Source organism: Oryctolagus cuniculus, chromosome 6 (assembly GCF_051225735.1).
Source record: "Oryctolagus cuniculus isolate XC-2025 breed Fujian yellow rabbit chromosome 6, ASM5122573v1, whole genome shotgun sequence".
NCBI classification, from domain to species: domain Eukaryota; kingdom Metazoa; phylum Chordata; class Mammalia; order Lagomorpha; family Leporidae; genus Oryctolagus; species Oryctolagus cuniculus.
This window is the reverse complement of record NC_142872.1, coordinates 38,544,782-38,567,052: the sequence shown is the minus strand read 5'-3', so window position 1 is coordinate 38,567,052 and position 22,271 is coordinate 38,544,782. Positions and strand designations below refer to the sequence as shown.

General features: G+C 45.9%; 1 protein-coding gene and 1 long non-coding RNA gene across 4 annotated transcripts in view; both read right to left on the bottom strand.

Annotated features, from left to right (window-relative positions):
• SLC26A2 (solute carrier family 26 member 2) overlaps nucleotides 1-21,775 on the bottom strand; it is a 32,658-nt gene extending 10,883 nt beyond the window's left edge. The window contains exons 1-3 of one of the 3 annotated variants that reach the window (XM_070076302.2): nucleotides 21,485-21,775; nucleotides 4,486-4,658; nucleotides 1,214-1,937 (exon numbers count right to left, since the gene is read on the bottom strand). In XM_070076302.2, coding sequence (XP_069932403.2) covers nucleotides 1,214-1,912 — 699 coding nt within the window. In that variant the 5' untranslated portion in view covers nucleotides 1,913-1,937; nucleotides 4,486-4,658; nucleotides 21,485-21,775. The remainder of the gene's footprint in view (nucleotides 1-1,213; nucleotides 1,938-4,485; nucleotides 4,659-21,484) is intronic. The other 2 variants (XM_017341187.4, XM_017341186.4) reach the window with 2 other exon arrangements.
• Nucleotides 14,291-21,471, bottom strand: LOC149126110 (uncharacterized). Its single transcript, XR_016236358.1, has 2 exons — nucleotides 21,178-21,471; nucleotides 14,291-21,072 (listed from the first exon to the last, which is right to left on the bottom strand). It is a non-coding gene; the product is annotated as an uncharacterized LOC149126110 (long non-coding RNA).
• Nucleotides 21,776-22,271: the final 496 nt, after the last annotated feature.

Here is a 22,271-nt window from a genome sequence, read left to right as displayed (position 1 = left end):
CCTGGCTGCGGTTAGGAAATTGTAGCTCTCAACTTTTCCCTCCCTCACCAACAATGCAAGAGGACCACTATCCTTAGTAACAGCCACTCCTAGAGCAGCACTTCTAAAGGAGGGGAGAGGCCATGTATAATCTGAAAACTGCACTCCTGTCCCAACATCCATTCTATTATCTACTTGCCTGACTGCTCATGCTGAGTCTGCCAATAACCAACCTCACACAATCTCAACCAAATACAGTATTTTCTGACATGTAGGGGAATGGGCGTTTAGCCTGGTGGTTAAGATGCCAGTTAAAATACCTCCATCTCATATCAGAGTGCCTGGGTTCCAGTTCTGCTCCACTCTGAATGACAGCTTCCTGCTGATGCACATCCTGGGAGGAAACAGATGGCTCAAGCACTTGAGTCTCTGCCACTACCACGATCCAACCTGGATCGAGTTCCTCACTTTTGGCTTTGGCCTGGCCCACCACAAGCTCATGTAGGCATCTGGAGATCGAAACAGCAGACAGGTGCGCACTCTCTCGCTCTCGCGCATGCTCTCTCTTTCTACAATAATAATCTTTTATTTTTTTTTTTTATTAAGGAGTTGTACTAGGAGGTCTAAGGATCATTTCTGGTCTAAATTTTTACAACCGAATAATTAAAACCTGGCTAACAAATTCATGGTTAAGTCAGCCCAAGGGAGCTGGCGCTGTGGTATAGTGGGTTAAGCCTCTGCCTGAGGTACCTGCAACCCATATGGGTGCCGGTTCAAGTCCCAGCTGCTCCTCCTTCGATCTAGCTCTCTACTGTAGCCTGGGAAAGCAGTAGAAGAGGGCCCAAGTGCTTGGGACCTGTACCTGCACTAGAGACCTGGAAAAAGCACCTGGCTCCTGGCTTCAGATCGGCCCACCTCTGGTCATTGTGGTCATTTGGGAAGTAAATGAGTGGATTAAAGACCCTTCTGTCTCTCCCTTTCTCTGTCTGTAACTCTCTCAAATAAATAAATAATATCCCTTAAAACAAACAAAGGCAGCCTAGGGTTGGATAAGAGAACCAAATCTTACCTGCAGAGTTCAGGGGTTCCAATTTTTGCTCTTAACATTCATATATCCTGCACATTCGGTAAATGACAGTTTTTAATTACTCTGCTCCCTAAGATCTCTTATAGATACAAAATTTCATAAATAGTGTTTTTGCCAGAAATGATCAATTGTTCCATTGTTTCTTACCTGATAAACTCCAGCCATAAAGGTTACAGTGCTGCCAACTTTAATTGCATAGCAATATTTGTCACATATCGTGTCTGATGTGTGGTTTGATAATGTGGTCCCATTTGAAACCATTCCTAAAGAAGGATCAATTTGGGCAGTGTCATAGCCAGCTTTGTGAAGTTCTCGGTCAACTACCTCACCAATCATAAGGCACAGTACTCCAAAAATGCCCACGGAGATGTGACGGGAAGTACCAAATAGGAAATAAATGATGCTGGCAAAAAAAGATGTATACAGACCATAGATAGGTTTTTGGCCAGCCAACAGGGAATAAGCAATGGACTGGGGTACCAATAAGATGCCCACAATCAAGCCAGACATCACATCTCCTAAAATGTTTTTCTTTATATCATATTTTGGGAGCCACCGCAAAACAGGAAGGAAATCAAAAATCATATGTTTTGCTTTGGTTCGGTTGCAGCGGCAGCTCTTCTGTAGCTTTTTGATGACAAACTGCTTGAAGTTAGCATTTGACTTTTCTTGAGGTTCCATACGGATCCTAGGATAAGGTCTGCAGTGGTCACTTTTCTCAAATTGCCTGAAGTCAGTACTTGATTCCTTTTGAGGCTCCAGATGGATCCCAGATGGAAGCTGGTCAATTCCTTCCACTGAGTCTCTGAGTGACATGTCATGCTGCTCTTTACTTTCCGAAGACATTTCTGGAGAGAGATGGTTCAGCTTCCTACCCCAGAGAAAATATTAGTATTAACTGGTAAAGTAATTTTCAGTACTCCCAGACATTAAAAGTCCTACTTGCTATACATGAAGAACTAAGAGGAATTCGGTTTGGGACTAGCTATCTTGTACGTATTTCACCTCATCAAGCCTCATTTGTCTGGGTCAGGGTTAGAAAAAGACAACATTGGAATCAGATCACAAACAGCTAAGTCAAAGCACATGACCAGTTGGGTACAGGGCTTCTCAAGAGCACAAATCATTAAGAATTCTTCAAACCTGGCTGGCCTTCCCTTGCAGTTTTTTCTCCAGAAAATGTATCAGGGAAGCCTGTCCACTCCTTTCCATACAATACTAATGGATTCTCACCTCCCAGGTACATTTCAAAATAAGACCTTATCTCAAACCTTCACCTCTACCACAAACCTCTGATAGAAGGAAGACAGCCCCATGTGCATGCACGTATGTGTCTGTGTGTATTCCTTTTTAAATAACCCAGTGATTGTTCAGAATAAATACATCTCTCTCTCTCTCTCTCTCTCACTATCCATTCTGAATGTCAAAAATAAAAAAAAAAGAATAAATACAAAGAAAAAGTAGGCAACATAAATATTTTTGGCAATAAAAAGAAACTAGGGCAGAATGCATTCAGTTTTTGAACAACACTCCTGTACTTGGTAGGAAAGAAGATAGAGAAGTTAAGAAGGTGTTGAAGCTTAACAAATGTCAAGAGCATGGGGAAGGGTTGATGGGCAAATGTCTGATACACGTTGTATAAGGTTTTTGGTCTCTTCCAGTGGCTTCTAGTGTGCAGTCCTGTGCACTGTGGGCAGCACTCACACGCATGCACAGAAAGACACACTTCAGTACACATGCTGAAGCAGGCTGCATGAGCGATAATACTTTCACCTGCACGGCACACAGGTGACCTCTACACCTCTGGACCACGCAACTAGATCCATAAGACCTATCACTAAGAACTACAGGAAAACAAAAGAGGTAAAACCCACTGAAAAGAGAAAAAAAGTCTTCTAACCGGAGTAGAAGATGAAGAAAAAGAATTGGGCTTTTAAAGGAGTAGAGTGTAAATTGTTGATCAAATAGTGCACAGATAAGCACCTTTGCATAGCTGTTTGCCTAGCCAGACTAGCCATCCACCTCTCTGTCAAGATTCTAATCATTTTTTAAAATCCACTTAAAATGCTACCTTTTCTACATAGCATTAACCAATCTTTCTTAGCTCAAATGGATCACTACAGCTTCCAAATCCTGTAACACTCTGTACCTGTATATCACTAATCACACTGTGTTAAAGTAGGAGTCTATCCAGCTGTTAGAGATGGATTTTTTTAAAGATTTATTTATTTATTTGAAAGGCAGAACAGAGAGAGAGAGAGAGAGAGAATCTTCCATCTGCTAGTTTACTTCCCAGATGGCCAGGCCAAAGCTAGGAGCTTTCTCCGGTTCTCTCACATGGGTGCACAAGCCCAGGGATCTGGGCCATCTTCTGCTGCTTTCTTAGGTGTGTAAGCAGGGAGGTGGGCAGGAAGTGAAACAGCCAGTACTTGAACCAATGCCCATATGGAATGCTGGTGTTGCATGAGTGGCTTAACACACTGCTCCACAATGTCAGGACCAGAAAGGACACCTTGCTCATCCGTGTAACCATTACCAAGTGTAGCACAGTAACTCTGAGATGGCAGGCTTACAAAATGTTTGAATAAAGGAAAGAACAAATTAAGTACAAATTTGTAACTATGACTACTGAGACAAAACAGAGGACTCAAGAAGTTTCCTGGGGCCAGTGTTGTAATATAGCAGGTGGGGCCACCACTTGGCACCCTGCTGGTGTGCCTGGGAGGAAGTCAAAGGATGGCAAGGATTCTTGGGCCCCTGTGCCCATGTTGGGGCCCGGGTGGGGCTCCTGGCTTCAGTCTGGCCTGGCCCTGGCCATTGCAAGAAGGTCTCAATCTCTGTCTCTCTGTCTCTCTCTCTCTCTCTGCTCTTTCAAAGGAATAAAATACATCTTTAAAAAAGTTTCCTGTTTCATTGTATACTTTTTATTTTACTTATTTGAGAGACAGACAGAGAGACATAAGACATAGAGACACAGAGAATGCCCCCATTCACTGGTTTACTTCCCAAATCCCCATAACGGCTGGAGCTGGATTGGGCTGATGCCTGGAAACCAAGTTAGGTCTCCCTTGTGAAAGGCAGGAACCCAGTTACTTGAGCCATCACTGCTGCCTCCCAGGTTTCTATCAGCAGGCTGCTGGAGTCATTATTGAACCAAGGTATTTTAATGTGGGACACAGAAGCCTTAACTGCTAGGCTGAATGCCTGCCCCACTGAGAAAAATGGGCCCTTGTGAGGCTGTATAAACCTAACATTACTAAGGTGCTACAATCCAGGACCCTTTAACCTACTCAAGAACACAAGATATCAAACAGTGGCAATATTCATTTTGTTCAGATTGAAATAGAGTAAAATAATTATGTTGACAGTCATGTGAAGTAGAGAAGGGGAAAAAAGGGATAGATTTGGATGACACTGACCCCGAGTGAGTTGATCAACTTGGTGGACCCACTCAGCAGCTCTGTGTCCTCAATGTATCTGGTCTGTAGCTCTCTTCTCACTTCCAGCTTTCTTAAGTCAGCTTGAGTGCACTTCTGATGGCCTATTCTGGAGCAGCTCTTGGTGATTTCTAGGTCAAAAGTCTTTTGTAAGCCTAAGATATGCAAAAGAAAAAAATTAACTAAATCCAAATTTTGTCCTCTATGGATGCTGAGAGAAAAAAAAGGAAAAACTAATACTAGAAAGTGGAATAGGCCGGCGCCGTGGCTCAATAGGCTAATCCTCCACCTTGCGGCGCCGGCACACCGGGTTCTAGTCCCGGTCGGGGCACCGGATTCTGTCCCGGTTGCCCCTCTTCCAGGCCAGCTCTCTGCTATGGCCAGGGAGTGCAGTGGAGGATGGCCCAGGTGCTTGGGCCCTGCACCCCATGGGAGACCAGGAAAAGCACCTGGATCCTGGCTCCTGCCATCGGATCAGCGCGGTGCGCCGGCTGCAGCGGCGGCCATTGGAGGGTGAACCAACGGCAAAAGGAAGACCTTTCTCTCTCTGTCTCTCTCTCACTGTCCACTCTGCCTGTCAAAAAAGTAAAAAAAAAAAAAAAAAAAAAAAAAAGAAAGTGGAATAGAAATATGGAAATTAAAAATCAATCAGTGGAAATCCTGAGAGTGAAAAACGATAGAGATGAAACACAAAAAAAAATTATTTAAACAAAAGCAAAAACCCAAAATCAATAATGTAATGGAACATTCAACAGCTGTGGGATACATCAAACTACCCAACATATGCATAATTAGAATACCAAAAAGAGAAGAAAGAGAAAATGAGCAAAAGAAATATCTGTATATATATAATGGCCAAAATTACTCAAAAAAAATTTTAAGACTTATTTATTCATTTCAAAGTCAGAGTTACAGAAAGGCAAACGCAGGAAGAGAGAGAGAGAATCTTCCATCTGCTGGTTCACCCTCCAAATGGCTGCAACGGCCAAAGCTGAGCTGATCTGAAGCCAGGAGCCAAGAGCTTCTTTTGGGCCTCCCACATGGGTGCAGGGGCCCAAGTACTTGTGCTATCCTCTGTTGCTTTCCCAGGCACATAAACAGGGAGCTGGAAGTATAGCACCCGGGACATGAACTGGCACCCATATGGGATCCCAGCACTGCAGGTGGCATCTTTACCCACCATGCCAAAGCAACAGACCCTAATTTTCCAAAATCAATGTTAGATATAAAACTACAGGGGGCCGGCACTGTGGCACACCAGGTTGAAGCCCTGGCCTGAAGCGCCAGCATCCCATATGGGCGCCGGTTTGAGTCCCAGATGCTCCTCTTCTGATCCAGCTCTCTGCTATGGCCTGGGAAAGCAGTAGAAGATGGCTCAAGTGCTTGGGCCCCTGCACCCACGTGGGAGACCAGGAAGAAGCTCCTGGTTCCTGGCTTTGGATCGGCACATCTCCGGCTGTTGCAGCCATCTGGGGAGTGAACCAGCAGATGGAAGATCTCTCTCTCTCTCTGTCTCTACCTCTCTCCATAACTCTTTCAAATAAATAAAATAAAAAATAAATAAATAAAATAAAACTACAGGAATCTCAAATAACAAGACAGATAAATATAAGACAAAAAATAAACCCTTAACCTATGCATATCACATTCAAGGTGTTGAAAATGAAAAAGAGAAAATCATGAAAATAGTAAAGAGGCCGGCGCCACGGCTCAATAGGCTAATCCTCCGCCTTGCAGTGCCGGCACACCGGGTTCTAGTCCCGGTCGGGGCACCGGATTCTGTCCCGGTTGCCCCTCTTCCAGGCCAGCTCTCTGCTGTGGCCAGGGAGTGCAGTGGAGGATGGCCCAAGTGCTTGGGCCCTGCACCCCATGGGAGACCAGGAGAAGCACCTGGCTCCTGCCTTCGGATCAGCGCGGTGCGCCGGCCGCAGTGCACTGGGTGCGGTGGCCATTGAAGGGTGAACCAACGGCAAAGGAAGACCTTTCTCTCTGTCTCTCTCTCTCACTGTCCACTCTGCCTGTGAAAAAACAAAACAAAACAAAACAAAACAAAACAAGAAAATAGTAAAGAAAAAACACACACTATGTATATAGAAACAAAGGTAAGAATTATGGGAAATTTCTCACTGGAGATCAGAGGCCAGAAGATGACAACATGATTATCTTAACACAGAACTACAAGGGAAGTTCAAAAATTCATGGAAAAATAGAATTAAAAAGGTAACTTTATTTTTGTGCAAAAATTTTGAAATCTATGCATGTTGTTTCCAAAATTTACATTTTTGATGAGCTTTTTGATTCAGCAGATGGAACCGCTCAGCTAAAGCCAGCCTTTGATGAACTTTTTGAAATGAGAAGCCTACACCCAGAAAAAAATATTTTAAAAGATGAAGGAGAAATAAAAACTCAATTTTAGTATTTTTTTTTGTTCTAGTACCAATGGTTGAACTCTGTAATTAACACACAATTGTTCTTAGGTGTTTAAATTTTAACTGAAAAGTGATCCCTGTTAGGAATTTGGAAAACATTATGTTGAGTGAAATAAGCCAATCCCAAAGGGACAAATACCACTTGTTCTCCTTGATAGGTGACAACTGAGCACCAAAAAGGAAACCTGTTAAAGTGAAATGAACACTATGAGAAGCGGTGACTTGATCAGCCTTCAACCTGACTGTTGATGAGCAGCTTAATATGTTATCCCTCTTAGTATTTTTTGTTTGTTTGTTCTACTTAATACTTTTGGTTGAATACTGTAATCAATACACAATTCTTCTTAAGTGCTGAAACTTAACTGAAAAGTGTTCACTGTTAAATATAAGAGTGGGAATAAGAGAGGGAAGAGATGTGCAATTCGGGACATGCTCAAGCTGACTTGCCTCAAACAGTGGAGTTAGAAACATACCAGGGGATTCCAATTTAATCCCATTGAGGTGGCATGTACCAATGCCATCTCACTAGTCCCAGTGATCAATTTCTGTTCACAATTGATCGTAATGATAGGACTAAGAACCAAAGGGATCATATAAACAAGAATAGTGTCTGCAAATACTAGCTGATACAATCAAAAAGGGAGAGAATGATCCAACATGGGAAGTGAGATACACAGCAGACCCATAGAACGGCAAATGTTCTAACAGCACTCTGGCCTCATAATCAGCCCTTAAGGCATGCGGATCCGGCTGAAATGCCCATGAGAGTATTTCAGGCATGGAAAGCCAAGACACTCTGGGGGAGAAAAAAAAAAAAAAAAAAACAAATGAAAGATCTCTGTGAGTGAGATCCCAGTGGAAAGAAGGGGTCATCAAAGAAAGAGGTACCTTTCTCTGAAGGGAGGAGAGAACTTCCACTTTGACCATGGTCTTGTCTAAATATGATCAGAGTCAGTGAACTCAGGGGGCTTCCATAGCCTTGGCAGCTCATGACAAGAGCCTAGGGTGATTACTGATGCCATAAACAAGAGTGTCAATTTGTTAAGTCAACAACAAGAGTCACTGTGCACTTACTCCTCATGTAGGATCTTTGTCCTTAGTGTGCTGTACATTGAGATTTAATGCTATAACTAGTACTCAAACAGTATTTTTCACTTTATGTTTCTGTGTGGGAGCAAACTGTTGAAATCTTTACTTAATGTATGCTAAACTGATCTTCTGTATATAAAGAGAATAGAAAATGAATCTTGAATTGAATGGAAGGGGAGAGGGAGTGGATAAGGAGAGGGTTGCGGGTGGGAGGGACGTTATGGGGGGGAAGCCATTGTAATCCATATTCTGTACTTTGGAAATTTATATTCATTAAATAAAAGTTAAAAAAAAAGGTTCTTTATGCAGCAAGAATATACAAGGTGTCTTAAAAAACTTGAAGGAAAATGTGTGCTATGAAAAAATAATGCATGGACTTCAAAATCCTTTTGTACCAACATAAATTTGTACAACCTTATTGTAACAAGTCTGGACAGGATCTAGTTTAAAGCATTGAGGATAAGGCATTATTTGAAATGAGTTCCTATCAGAGCACCACTGAATTCTGCTAAAAAATGAAACAAAAAGGAACATTAAATTTATGGTTTAGTTTGGATGTTAGAATGCTTCGCACAGTATATGGGGACCATGCCCCACAGAAAGCAACAGTTTGCCAACTCATTTGAAGAAGGTAGGAGATGAAGTCCACAGTGCCACACCATTCACATCAAGCTGAGGAAAAAAACAGTCTTTTCTGAACCTTTGAGTAAGACTGATGATTTATAGTAGGAATAAACACCACATACATCTCAATTTTGACTGAAAAATTCAAAGTGGAGCAAACTTTCTGCTCTACAGGAAAATTGTTGGAACCAGCTGAGCTGCAGACAGCATCTGAGGATTTTTTTTTTTTTTTTTTTAAGATTTATTTACTGGGGCCTGAGCTGTGGCATAGAAGGTTAAGCCACCACTTGTGGTTTTGGCATTCCATATGGGTGCCAGTTCGAGTCCCAGCTGCTCCACTTCTGATCCAGCTCTCAGCTGTAGCCTGGGAAAGCAGTGGAAGACGGCCCAACAACTTGGGCCCCTGCACCCGTGTGGCAGACCCAGAAGAAGCTCTTGGCTCCTGGCTTCAAATCAGCCCAGCTATGGCCGTTGCCACCATTTGGGGAGTGAACCAACAGATGGGAGACCTCTCTCTCTCTTTACCTCTGCCTCTCTGTAACTCTGCCTTTCAAATAAATAAATAAATCTTCAAAATAAATGATTTAAAAAAAAAAAGCTATTACTACAATGATAGTACCTAAGCAGGGCAGAAATCTGAAAGAGCTGGAATAGTTAAAAAAGGCTTCTGTGGACAGAACCTATTTTTTTTTTTTTTTTTTAGATTTTATTTATTCAAAAGGTAGAATTACAGACAGAGAAAGGGTGAGGCAGAGAATGGTCTTCCATTTGCTGGTTCATCCCCCAAATGGCTGCCAATGGCCAGAGCTGGGGCGATCCAAAGCCAGGAGCCACCCACATGGGTGCAGGGACCCAAGGACTTGAAAGCCATCTTCTACTTCTTTCCCAAGCCACAGCAGAGAGCTGAATCGGAAGTAGAACAGCTGGAACTCGAACCAGTGCCCATATGGGATGCCAGCGTCACAGTGGAGGCTTAGCCCACTACACCACAGCACCAGCACTCAGAACCTATCTTAGAAAGGCTCTAGAGTCTGGGTCAAAGCTGAAAACATGGCAGCCAGCACTGTGCCACAGAGGGTAAAGCCATCACCTGCAGTGCCAGACCTTCTAGTCTCGTATTATTTCATTCTTTTCCCACTACACAAATTATATTTTACCTTTTGCCTTCTATGGATAAAAAATAGCTCAAGGTGATTTCAGAAAAACAAAACTTAACCATGAACAGGTATAGCCAAGACAGGGTCTTAACGCACACAGCCGTGGCTGATCTCCTAACTCACCACTGTCAGACAAGTCCACAGAAGATCACAGCATAGCAAGGCTCGGAGAAGCTGAGAGTGAGCAGTCTTTTGTGTCCCTCTTCACTGAATATAAACAGGATCGCTGGAGTCCAGGCCACTGTTCTCGGTCCTTGCTCTAGACTGAGAAGCTAACACTGGGAGAGAAATAGTTCTCCAGAAGAAAAGAAAGGACTCTAACAGGTGCAAACCCAGATGTCCATCAGCAGTAAGTCTTCAAAGGCTGCACTGCCTGAGACGGCCTCATTAAATCATAACCATGTTTTAAGATTCTACTATAAGCCAACCACTATGTTAGACACAATGAACTAGAACCTAGACCCAGATATAGGGGTCAATCTCCCCTGTCCGCCTCCATCCTCTACTCCCATATATAATCCACCAGCAAATCCTGTTTGTTCTACCTTGAATAAAGTAGTTACCCTCTACCCACTGCCCAGAGTATCTGGGATCCAACTACTTCTCACTGCCTTCCACTACCCATGCTACTCCAATAGCCTCAAGTATCTGTACACTGCCCGCCTTCCCACCCCGATTTCCTGCTGGTTTTTGTTGCCACTCCCAGAATGGATCAAGTTGATCAGACAGGCTCCAGCTTCCTTTGCTGGAATAAACACCTCACAGACCTTTGCAGGCATCTTCTCACCTTGTAAGTCTCAGCTTCTACGTCATCTCCCAGCCAAGGACAATAATACTTCCTTTCCATCATTCTCTATATCCTTACTTAGCTTTATTTTCTTCATAGCACATTAGGCTTTTGAGATTATATATTTATATGTAAAAGTATTTATAGCCTTTTTCATACTTAGGAATCTCCAACATCAAGAACAATGCTTAGCACACAGGAGATCAGTAAATTCTTGCTAAAATGAGTAAGAACTCAAATTCTATCCACAACCAGTGGATAGATAGGTTCATGTCTTGGCTACTCCAATTCCATCTGATGCACCTGGGAAAGCATCAGAAAATGGCCAAAGTCCTTGAGCCCCTGCACCCACCTGTGAGAACTCGAATACATTCTAAGCTCTTGGCTTCAGCCTGGCCCAACCCCGGCCACTGCAGCCACTTGGGGAGTGAACCAGAGGAGGGACGTGCTCATGCTCATGCTCTTTCTCTGTAACTCTGCCTTCAAATAAATAAATAAATCTTTAGAAAAAAATAGAAAGAGAGGGAGTTTGGCATATTCTGAGAGTAGAGAAAAGATTGCAGGCCAAAATGTGTGAATTAAGAAATTGCCAACCTTCTGCTGCCCCACGCCTCCGGGGTACGTGGCCTATTGGCTCACCCCGGCCTACTCTCTGCTTGCTATGGACCTAACTTAGCTTCCAGACCTCTCTTTTTCCTCTAAAGTCTTCGCTCTCCTGCACATTTCTCTCACTGAATAAAAACCTTAAAAACTTACCATGTTGTCTGGTCTATTTGAGCCAGTATTCAGAATTTTTCTCTGAAAACATGGCAAGAGTACACAAGCTTATTAATATTGAAAATTAATAAGCAGTCCTATATAATATTTGGCACCCCAGATAGGACCCTTAATAACACAGGGATTCCCCAGGAATTATTTATTAATATTTGATTGGTTTAAAAGGAAAAACCAGCAAGATGGTAAGGGACAGCTTCCCTCCGCTTCTAACTTTGCTTATCTTTCTGCATTCCACCCTGTCCCTTATCTGCACACCCTGCCTGGGCCGGGTGGTTTCTGACTCTTGCACAGGGCCTGGATCAGAGTGTAAGCTCCTCCGGCCGGCTGGTTGCGCTTTCTCGCTGCTCACACTGCTCCAGTGCCACGTGGCCTAGGCGCTGCAACAGGTGCGTGCCTGGGGGAAAGGCAGGAGCCGAGGCAGCTGAAATGGGGTCGGAAGCTGCGGATCCCTCCCTCTGCCCCCACTGGTTGGCTCACAAGTGCAGGATGTGCGCGAGAGTCCTGCCATTTTCCCAGGGGCTGGGCCACTCCCAGATTGGCCGCCAGCAGAGCCACAGCCCTGCAAACAGTGTTACTGTGCTGGCACTACCTGTCCTGGATGCCGCTGCAGCAGCAGTGACTGACTGCCACCTGTGGCTCCCACGTGGCACCGCACCTCTAGCTAACCCCACCCTGCCAGAGAAACCACAGCAGCTCTTGATAGTGTGTTCATCCAAAATGACACTCGGTTTAATCCCTTCTAATAAGCAACAGAGCATAGGCAGTTTATTTGAGTCTTAGCGCTGGTAGATTTTGGAAATTTTTATTTTATTTTATTTATTTATTTATTTATTTTTGCTGTTTCCTGCTTTGAGAATGTGCTTCTAGTGCTAATGGGATTCAGGCAGAGAGATGAGAAGGATTTTTGAAGCAGGTTAGTTTTTAAGAGTTCATGAAAGCTTATCAATGTACATAAAAGTTTTCAAGTTGTTTGTAATGTGTTATAAAGACAAGTTATGTATTTTCTAAGGTTGAAACTTTAGAAGTCTTTATTTTAAGGACAGTTAGAAAGGTACTGGAAATTCTGCTTTGCCTCAGGGTCTTTAATTTTCCAATCAAGCATGCTTTCAACTGTTAATTTTGAGCTGGGGAACTGGTGTGGTCGCCTAGGAATGTAACATCAGGGAGGCAGTGCATTAAACATGGTGGATGCTCCACTTCCTGCCACAGAGGGTGGACTTCCATTCCAAGATGGTGGCCCCCCATGGGAACTTCCACCCTTACCAGAAAATGGGCAACGGACTCTACCCCAAGATGGTGGCCCCTATGGCTGGCCACATGATGCATACCTGGTTAGCTGAGCGACTTTATTCTATTTTTCAGTTTGTTATTTTCTTGGCCATGCACCAAGAAGGTATTTCCCTCTTTGTTATTTTGAGTAGCCTCTGCACGTATCCCTTTTTGGATATATAGATGTATGTATATACAATGCATACATATACAGTGTATATGTAACATATAACATGTAATATATATGTATGGTGCATATATGTAACATATAATGTAACACAGTATACGATATGTGTGTGACATATGATATATATTAAATAATATATATATATTAAACTCTACAGTAGGTGTAGTAACTCTGGGATGTCAGATTACTTGTTAAGTACGTGTTCAGATACATAACTGGGCCCAAGCTTAGCCCTATCTACCTTTTGTCTCCCAGGTTATGAGGTGATTCAACTATGGGTAGCTCTACATCTGCTCCCTTTCAGACTCCCTTAGCATCTATACTTAATAATTGGGAGGCCCTTAGGCTAGATGGTATTACTAAGAAAAGGAGGATTATTCTCTGCAATACTGTATGGCCTACCTATAGGTTGGTAAATGGTGCAACATGGCCAATAAATGGGTCTCTTAGTTTTAATGTCATTTCAGAACTTGATTTGTATTGCAGCAAAAATGGTCAGAACTCAGTTACATGCTTAAGAAATTGTAACTGCCGGCGCCGCAGCTCAATAGGCTAATCCTCCGCCTGCAGCGCTGGCACACAGAGTTCTAGTCCCATTCGCGGTGCCAGGTTCTGTCCCGGTTGCCCCTCTTCCAGGCCAGCTCTCTGGTGTGGCCCAGGAGTGCAGTGGCGGATGGCCCAAGTGCTTGGGCCCTGCACCCATATGGGAGACCAGGAGAAGCACCTGGCTCCTGCCTTCAGATCAGCACAGTGCATCGGCTGCAGCAGCCATTGGAGGGTAAACCAATGGAAAAAAGAAGACCTTTCTCTCTGTCTCTCTCTCTCACTATCCACTCTGCCTGTCAAAAAAAAAAAAAAGAAAAGAAAAGAAAAGAAAAGAAATTGTAACTAATACAATGTATCCATGTCAAATGCTTAAGGATAATTAAGCTCATGAAGAGCTGTCTGTTTTGATGTCTTCTCAGGTCCTACAAAGAAACTGTAAAGCTGCATAATTCTGCATACCTTCCTACTTACTTCTTTTTTTTTTTTTAATTTTTTTTTTTGACAGGCAGAGTGGACAGTGAGAGAGAGGGACAGAGAGAAAGGTCTTCCTTTGCCGTTGGTTCACCCTCCAATGGCCACTGCACCGCACTGATCCGAAGGCAGGAGCCAGGTGCTTCTCCTGGTCTCCCATGGGGTGCAGGGTCCAAGCACTTGGGTCATCCTCCACTGCACTCCCTGGCCACAGCAGAGAGCTGGCCTGGAAGAGGGGCAACCGGGACAGAATCCAGCACCCTGACCGGGACTAGAACCCGGTGTGCCGGCACCGCAAGGTGGAGGATTAGCCTAGTGAGCCGCAGCACCGGCCCTTCTCTTTTTTTTGACAGGCAGAGTTAGACAGTGAGAGAGAGAGAGAAAAAGGTCTTCCTTCCATTGGTTCACCACCCAAATGGCTGCTACAGGCTGCGCCGATCCGAAGCCAGGAGCAAAGTGCCTCCTCCTGGTCTCCCATGGGGTGCAGGGCCCAAGTACTTGGGCCATCCTCCACTGCACTCCAAGGCCACAGCAGAGAGCTGGACTGGAAGAGGAGCAACCGGGACTAGAACCCTGGGTGCCAGCGCCACAGGTGGAGGATTAGCCAAGTGAGCCACGGCACCGGCCCCTACTTACTTCTAAGGGTACAGTTTAAAAATCTGCCATGGGATGCTAAATCCCCTTGGGCTAGATGGTAAAAGTAACATCTTAAGTTTTAAAGTGATCACAAAGATGGTACTAAGTGTTAAAGTGATCATATCAATAGGATTAAGTGTTTACTACTAATAATAAATAGGATTAAAGAGTAGCAAATGCTCAAACATGGGAAGCAGTCCATACAGCAGACTCATAGAACAACAACTGCCGTCAGTAACACTCAGTGACCTCAGAGTCAGCCCTAAAGGTGTTGTAGTCTGGCTGAAAAGCCCATGAGAGCATTTCAGGCATGGTAAGCCAGGACACTTGTACAAACAGTGTCCCCAAATGGAAGACCTCCCTGGGTGAGACCCCAGTGGAAAGAACTGGTCATCACAGAAGGATGTACTTTTCTCTGAAGGGAGGAAGGAACTTCCACTTTGCGATGGCCTTGTCTGAATACTGATGGAGTCCGTGGATTCAAAAGGCTTCCACTGCCTAGGCAGCTCATGTCAAGAGCCTCGGGGGATGCCGGATGTCATACCTCAAAGTGTTCATTGTTAAATTAACAGCAGCAGTCACTGTGTACTAACTTCCCATGCAGGACCTCTGTCCACAAAGCTACAATATTAGCACTAATGGTAAAACTTGTTCCCAAAGACTTACTTCACTCTCGTGTGTTATATTATTATGTATCATAAGTTCTAGTTAGGCCTAAATGTCAAACTTCATTGCCTGTATTCTGAGCTGCTTCTTTTACATTAACTGTCTCAAACACGGACTCTTAAGTCTGTCTTTCTGTGATAGTCCTATCTGGTATATTTTAACATAAGGTCAAAAAGTACAGAATTGTTAAAGGCCTCAGCTGTTTCAATGCATCTTATTGTGTGCTAAAGCTTTGCCTAAGAGATAATTTCTTCTGCATCCCACTAAACCCAGATTCTGGGAAAGTGAGGATACAGAATTTCCCAAACAAGAGCTCTACCAAATTTACTTTATGAGCTCGAGCACTTTCAGTGACCACCAAAGGCTGTGTCCCCTGCATGGTCATTTACTCCCAGAAGTTGTTGAGTTCTGAAACATTTAAGTTTGTTAATTAGCTTAAGTAAACCAAAATAAAACCAATTGTGAGTGGTGTGCCCCTTAAGATGGAAAGAATATATCTCACTGAGAAGAAGCTCCTGGCTTCTGCCTTCAGATCAGCGCAGCTCCCGCTGTTGCAGCCATCTGGGGAATGAACCAGCAGATGCAAGATATCTCTCTCTCTCTCTCTTTCTACCTTTCAAATAAATAAATAAATCTTAAAAACAAACAAACAAATGAGGTTGACATTCTGTTGTATTACATAGTGTATGTGTTTGGGTATTTAGTATCTGCTTTTAATAAATAACACTACCCACAGAAACATGTAGGAGACCTGGATTCCAGACAACCACAATTCTCTATCACAGCCATGAGTCTGTTTCTCACTGACAAAGTTCAATTTAATGATCAAGTCCTGGAGTGATCGTTTCCCTGCATTCTAGGACTTCAGAGCTAGAAAGAACATGAAACACAACTTTGATTAATTGTGACATAAGAAATAAAGGTTCAGAATAGGGAAACCATTTGCCAGGCTAAGGCGGAGATGGAGCTGGAACCCAAGCATCCTGACCCCCAGCCTTTTCCTCCAGTCCATGCCATCTCTGTGCATGTAGACACCATCAGACATTACAAGAAAGCTAGGACCAATCCCTAACATCTTAGAGCCCAAAGTTTGGGTAGAACTTAGCCAATATTAATGAACAAGATGTCTACCAAATTAAGTTTCCTCTCTTACAGGGAAAAAAATTTCAGTTAAACTACACTGGAATGGGTGTGGACTGTGGCACAGTAGTCTGGAAAGAATTTTCCAATGCTCACAAGCCACTTGTAAGCAGGGAACACGACTTCAACACAAGCCTGTCTGATTCAAACCTTGACCCTGTCTCCTATCTCCAAGCTTTACAGAACCCTGTAGAGTTAAGAGTGACACACGGATTACCTGCACACTCACAATTTACCTACTGTTAACATTTTGCTGTCTCTGCTCTTACACACTCTCCATGCACACAGGTTTGTTTTTCTGAACTGTATGAAAACTGCAGGCATACTTCAGGAACCTGCAATTTTTTTAACCTCTCTGCTAACTGCCTCTTCAAAAGAGGCATTCATTAACAAAGGAAGGCCAACCATTTGCATGTGCTCCACAAAAATCTGCTACAGCCCCCCAACTCTTGTCAAATAAAGTCTGAAAACCTGAGTATGGTCTTCCAAAAATAAGCCTGAAACGGTCTTTCTTTTGCTTCTCCCAGACACTAAGTGTTTAACTCCTCTGGGCCTTTGCTCCTGCTGTGTCCTTGGCCTGGGATGGCTTTTCCTTCTGTCTCTATTTATCTTTGTCCTTTTTCTAATGCTACAAGGCCCATCTCAAATGTCATAGGACAAGGCGCAGTCCAACTTCTTAGGCTTTGCTTCTCCAATACAGTACATAGAGCTATTTCACACTTACGTTCTGCCTCCCAAACTCCAGCACATTTACAGGCAGGCAGTCACACGTAACCCAGCACCTAGCACAATGCCCCCCGGCTTGCTATGTCTGACTCCACTTACGCTTACTGAAATGAATAAACAGGTGACATTCAGATAAATACGGACAAGAAAACTTCCTCATTTTCCAGCGATCACAAACAATGAATAACATTCATTTAATACCTGCAATGCAAAACAAGAAGAACCACAATGAGGCTTAACTAGTACAAGTATTATGCCTAATTGTTTCTAGTATTAAACCCAATCTAAGAGAAAATAACAACATACCCAAGAGGAAAATAATGTAATGTAAAACTAAGCTCAACTGGGGCCAGTGCTATGGTGTAGTGGGTAGCACTGCCATCTGCAGTGCCAGCATCCCGTATGGGGGCGGGTTTGAGTCCTGGCTGCTCCACTTCCAATCCAGCTCTCTGCTACAGCCTAGGAAGGCATTAGAAGATGGCCCAAATCTTGAGCCCCTGCACCTGCATGGGAGACCTGGAAAAAAGCTCCTGGCTCCTGGCTTCAGATGGGCTCACTTCTGGCCATTGCAGCCAACAGGGGAGTGAACCAGTGGATGGAAGACCTCTCTCTCTCTATCAAATAAATAAATCTAAAGGAAAAAAACTACTAAAACTAAACTCAACTATAACCACACAGTTCCTTGCCCAATAATTTCAACAAGATTTCATATATATCTACCTCGATTAATCTGAGGAGGATACAGCATGAATTTTTCTCCAGGAGCAGAAAAATCAAGGTCTGGTTACTTGCTCAACTGGCAGGACCAGATTCTCAAATCTCATCTTCCAATTTCCAAGTTTAGCTTTCTTTCTATAGAACCACATTTTCCCTGTGTCTTGCTAAGAGATCTTAGGAACTGGCTCAAAGAAGAAATCGGTGGCCAAATACTCCACTAGCACTCCTGAATCTATTAGTAATTTTTAAGAAGTAAAGGTAATGAACTGCTTAAAGAAGGTTGCTTTGTGGCACTGCGGGTTAAGCCACCACCTGTGAAGCTGGCGATCCATATAGGCGCTGGTACAAGTGTCAGCTGCTCCACTTCCAGTCCGGCTCCCTGCTAAACTGTCTGAGAAAGCACTCAAAAACAGCTCAAATCCCTGGGTTCCTGCACCCATGCGGGAGATGCAGATGAAGCTCCTGGCCCTGGCCTGGTCCAGCCCTGGCCATTGCAGCCATTGGGGGAGTGCAGCAGTGGATGGAAGAGCTCTCACCCACTCTTTCTCTCCCCCTTCTCTGTAACTCTGCCTTTCAAATAAAAAGGTTAAAAAAAAAATACTGGCAACATTTTTTCTTTTTCTTTTCTATTGGAAGCAACAACAAAATTTACTCCTGTGCTTGGGTTTTGGTTAGAATAATTATCATCCCAGACAACAGTCAAACGAGACAAGCAAACACCTGTTTCCTCCATACCTCCCCCCTTTATCTGGAATGCTCTTCCCCTGCTATATTCATGGCATGGTCTCTTTCGTGCATCGGTTCCTTCCTAGGCACAGCACCCGAAACGGCACCACCACCAACTCCAAGTCTGCCTCCTAAGCCCACCACTGCTGTGTACGCCTTGCCCCTTGGTTCTGTTACACTCTCCCCCCCAGCCCATACCCTTTTCCCGTTTTGCTAATTGTCTGTCTTTCCCCAGGGCAGTGCTGATTCCCTGAGCACCTTGTTATCTAGCACCTACTAATTCTTTCTTTTTTGACAGGCAGAGTGGACAGTGAGAGAGAGAGAGAGACAGGGAGAAAGGTCTTCCTTTTGCCGTTGGTTCACCCTCCCATGGCAGCCGCGGCCGGCGCATTGCGCTGATCCAATGGCAGGAGCCAGGTGCTTCTCCTGGTCTCTCATGTGGGTGCAGGGCCCAAGCACTTGGGCCATCCTCCACTGCACTCTGGGGCCACAGCAGAGAGCTGGCCTGGAAGAGGGGCAACCAGGACAGAATCCGGCGCCCCGACCGGGACTAGAACCTGGTGTGCCTGCGCCGCAAGGCGGAGGATTAGCCTATTGAGCCACGGAGCTGGCCCGCACCTACTAATTCTTAACAAATACTTGGTGGGTGAATGGATGAATGGTAATTTAACAGCTATGTGACAAGTAAAAAGGGGCTACTTTCCCCACGCTCATCTAACTCACCGACCCTCCACCTCACACAGCGTAACCAAGTTCTCAAGAAATAACAGCTTGGCAAGCATGGTGTCTGTTCACTAACTGTGTGACATCTACTCTCAAAAATTAACCCCCTGGGGCCAGCACTGTGGCGTGGCTGGTAAAGCTGCTGCCTGAAGTGCTGGCATCCCACACGGGCACCAGTTTGAGTCCCGGCTGCTCCACTACTGATCCAGCTCTCTGCTATGGCCTGGGAAAGCAGTGAAAGATGGCCCAAGTGCTTGGGCCCCTGCACTCATGTGGGAGACCGAAGAAGCCCCCGGCTCCTGGCTTTAGATTGGCACAGCTCCAGCTGTTGCAGCTATCAGCGGATGGAAGACCTTCCTTTCTCTCTCTGCCTCTGCCTCTCTGTAACTCCACCTTTCAAATAAATAAATCTTTGAAAAAATTACTTTTGTAAATCCAACCCATAGGTCTTCAAAGTCTCTTGGAGTATGCTCATTTCTAGATCTTCCTCTAGGAGGCAGCACACTATAGCATCCTAGAAAGATTTTTCAAATACACAGAGCTGGTAAAACGCAGATTCTTAGGGCACTCCTGCAAACTCAAGACTCTGCACTCTGGGTGACTGGGCACCAGGGAGCTTGGGGCCACATCTGGGGAATCAACAGCTGTGTTGTGGAAGTCAAACAGATCTCCACTCAGATCCCAGCTACAATGCGCAGCAGCTGATGGCACTTTTTTTTTTTTTTAAAAAGATTTATTTATTTGAAAGTCAGAGTTACAGAGAGAGAGAGAGAGAAGAGGTCTTCCATCTGCTGGTTCACTCCCCAAATGGCTGCAATGGCCAAAGCTGAGCTGATCTGAAGCCAGGAGCTTCTTCTAGGTCTCCCATGTGGGTGCAGGGGCCCAAGGATTGGGCCATCTTCTACTGCTTTCTCAGGCCATAGCAGAGAGCTGGATCAGAAGTGGAGAAGCCGGTTTCGAACCGGCGCCCATATCGGATGCCAGCGCTTCAGGCCGGGACGTTAACCTGCTGTGCCACAGCACTGGCTGAAAATGGCATTTTTGTAAAATGTGAGTAACACTTCCTAACTTTCTGGAAGGCTTACACAAGTACACAGCATAGTGCCCTGCACTTAACATTGAATAAACGTTAGGGGCCGGCGCTGTGGGGTGGCGGGTAAAGCCTGCAGTGTCGGCATCATATGGGCTCCGGAGGCTCCACTTCTGATGGAGCTCTCTGCTATGGCCTGCGAAAGCAGTGTGGGATGGCCCAAGTCCTGGGGCCCCTGCATCCACATGGGAGACCCAGAAGAAGCTCTTGGTTCCTGACTTCAAATCGGCGCAGCTCCAGCCGTTGCTGCCAGTTGGGGAGTGAACCAGCAGATGGAAGTGCATACTCGCAATCTCTGCCTCTCTGTCACTTGGCCTTCAAATAAATAAATAAGTATTTTTAAAAATATATAAAAATAAAGAAATAAACTATAACCATCAGTCTCTGCTCCACATTGTGCTTCAGAATCCTCAAGACAATAGAATTGTTTCTTTTCAATAGCTTTGGTTCTCCATTTCTTACTCATTTCATTTTCAAAAGCCAGAGTTTCTACTTTCCTGGGTACTGATGCCACAGCTGTTGTAGATTTCACACAAAGCGCCACGGGGGCAAGGAGGGAAATGAGGTACTAGGAACGGTGCCGGGGCTGGGCTTCATTAAGTTCTACGCACTGGGCACACCCGGGCGGTCCCCAGTCTGGGCCAGCACCTCCGCCCGGTACTCTACGAGTGTGGGAGGGCTGGGTCGGAGTCCTGGCTCTGCGACAGGACGTGCTGGGTAGCTTCAAGCAAGGTCCACTCCTCCTGTTTCTTCTCGGCGTCCCTCCGCATCTAACCACACGGAATTCCCACTTAAGTGTCTCGATGGGTCTGAAAGCAGCACAGGGACCGATTCTGTGGGCAACCCAGTGTCTAACAGCCCAGCCAATCGGTCCCCCACCCCAACCCCTCCTCGCCACCCCTCTCCATCCGTACAAGGCGGTGATGGCTCCTATCTTCTCGGTCCCGCTGTCGGCTCGTTGAGCCCCGGACGGCTCCGTGGGAACTCGGCCCCAACAGCAGCTGCGAACCGGCGAGGCGCGCGGGCACCCCGCGGAAGCCGTGCGGAGCGGCGAGGGGCGCGCGGCCGATCCTGGGGCAATAACCCCGCCAGCGCACGGCCGGGAGCCGGCCACCACGCCCGCGGCGACCGTCGGTCACGTCGTCCTCCCTCCACGCCTGGGACCCAGCCAGGGGCGACCCTAGTGAGGGCCGTAGCGCTCCCTCTCTCGTCCCTTCTCACCTCTCGGCCCCGCAGCGCGTCTTCCACCGAGGCCGGGCTGAGGGGACACGGCGCCGCGGACAGAGGCGGCCCGTCCCAGCGCCTGCCGTGCTTTAACCGGCCCGTCCCCTTCCCCGCCCATCGCCCGGCCTCCGGAGGAGGCGGGAAGGGCCGGCCGGGAAAGAGAAGGCGCGGCAAAGACGCGCTGGCAGAGAAGCCGGGAAGGCAGAAGAGATGCGAAGGCCCGCGGCCGTGGCGGTCACGTGGCCCCGTGGACGAGCGACGCGACCGCCAGCCAATGACTCGGGCCGCAGCGGCGAAGGTGCCGCCCCCTGGTCGCTTTCCTCAGGGCGATTGGCTGCCGTGGGTAGACGGGGCCACAGGGCCACGATCCTTAAGGAGGTTCCTCCTGCCCGAAGGCAGTGAGTCATTGCGCGAGGAGGGCGGCTGACAGGTTGTTGGCCCTAACCGCGAGATTCAGGGGAACTGCCATTCAGGGGAGACGGAAGCGCTAGCCCAGGGCCGTGGAGCGCCCTGGGTCTGTGGGCGATGCGGTCGTTAGCTGCTTCCCCTCACTGCCCTTGTAGAAGGAGAAATCGAGGTGCCTGCCCTAGGACCATTCATGCTCTCCCAAAGATCCCAATAACCAGAAGACTCTTGTAAAATACACATTATGCTGTCAAAATAACAGGCATTTGCAATCCTTGTTTAAAACTCTGAACGGCTTTCTCTGCCTGCTCCGGACCCCGGCCCCTTCCTCTGCACTCCCCGCCTTCCACCCGCCTGACCTTGGCCCGCCAGCCTTCTC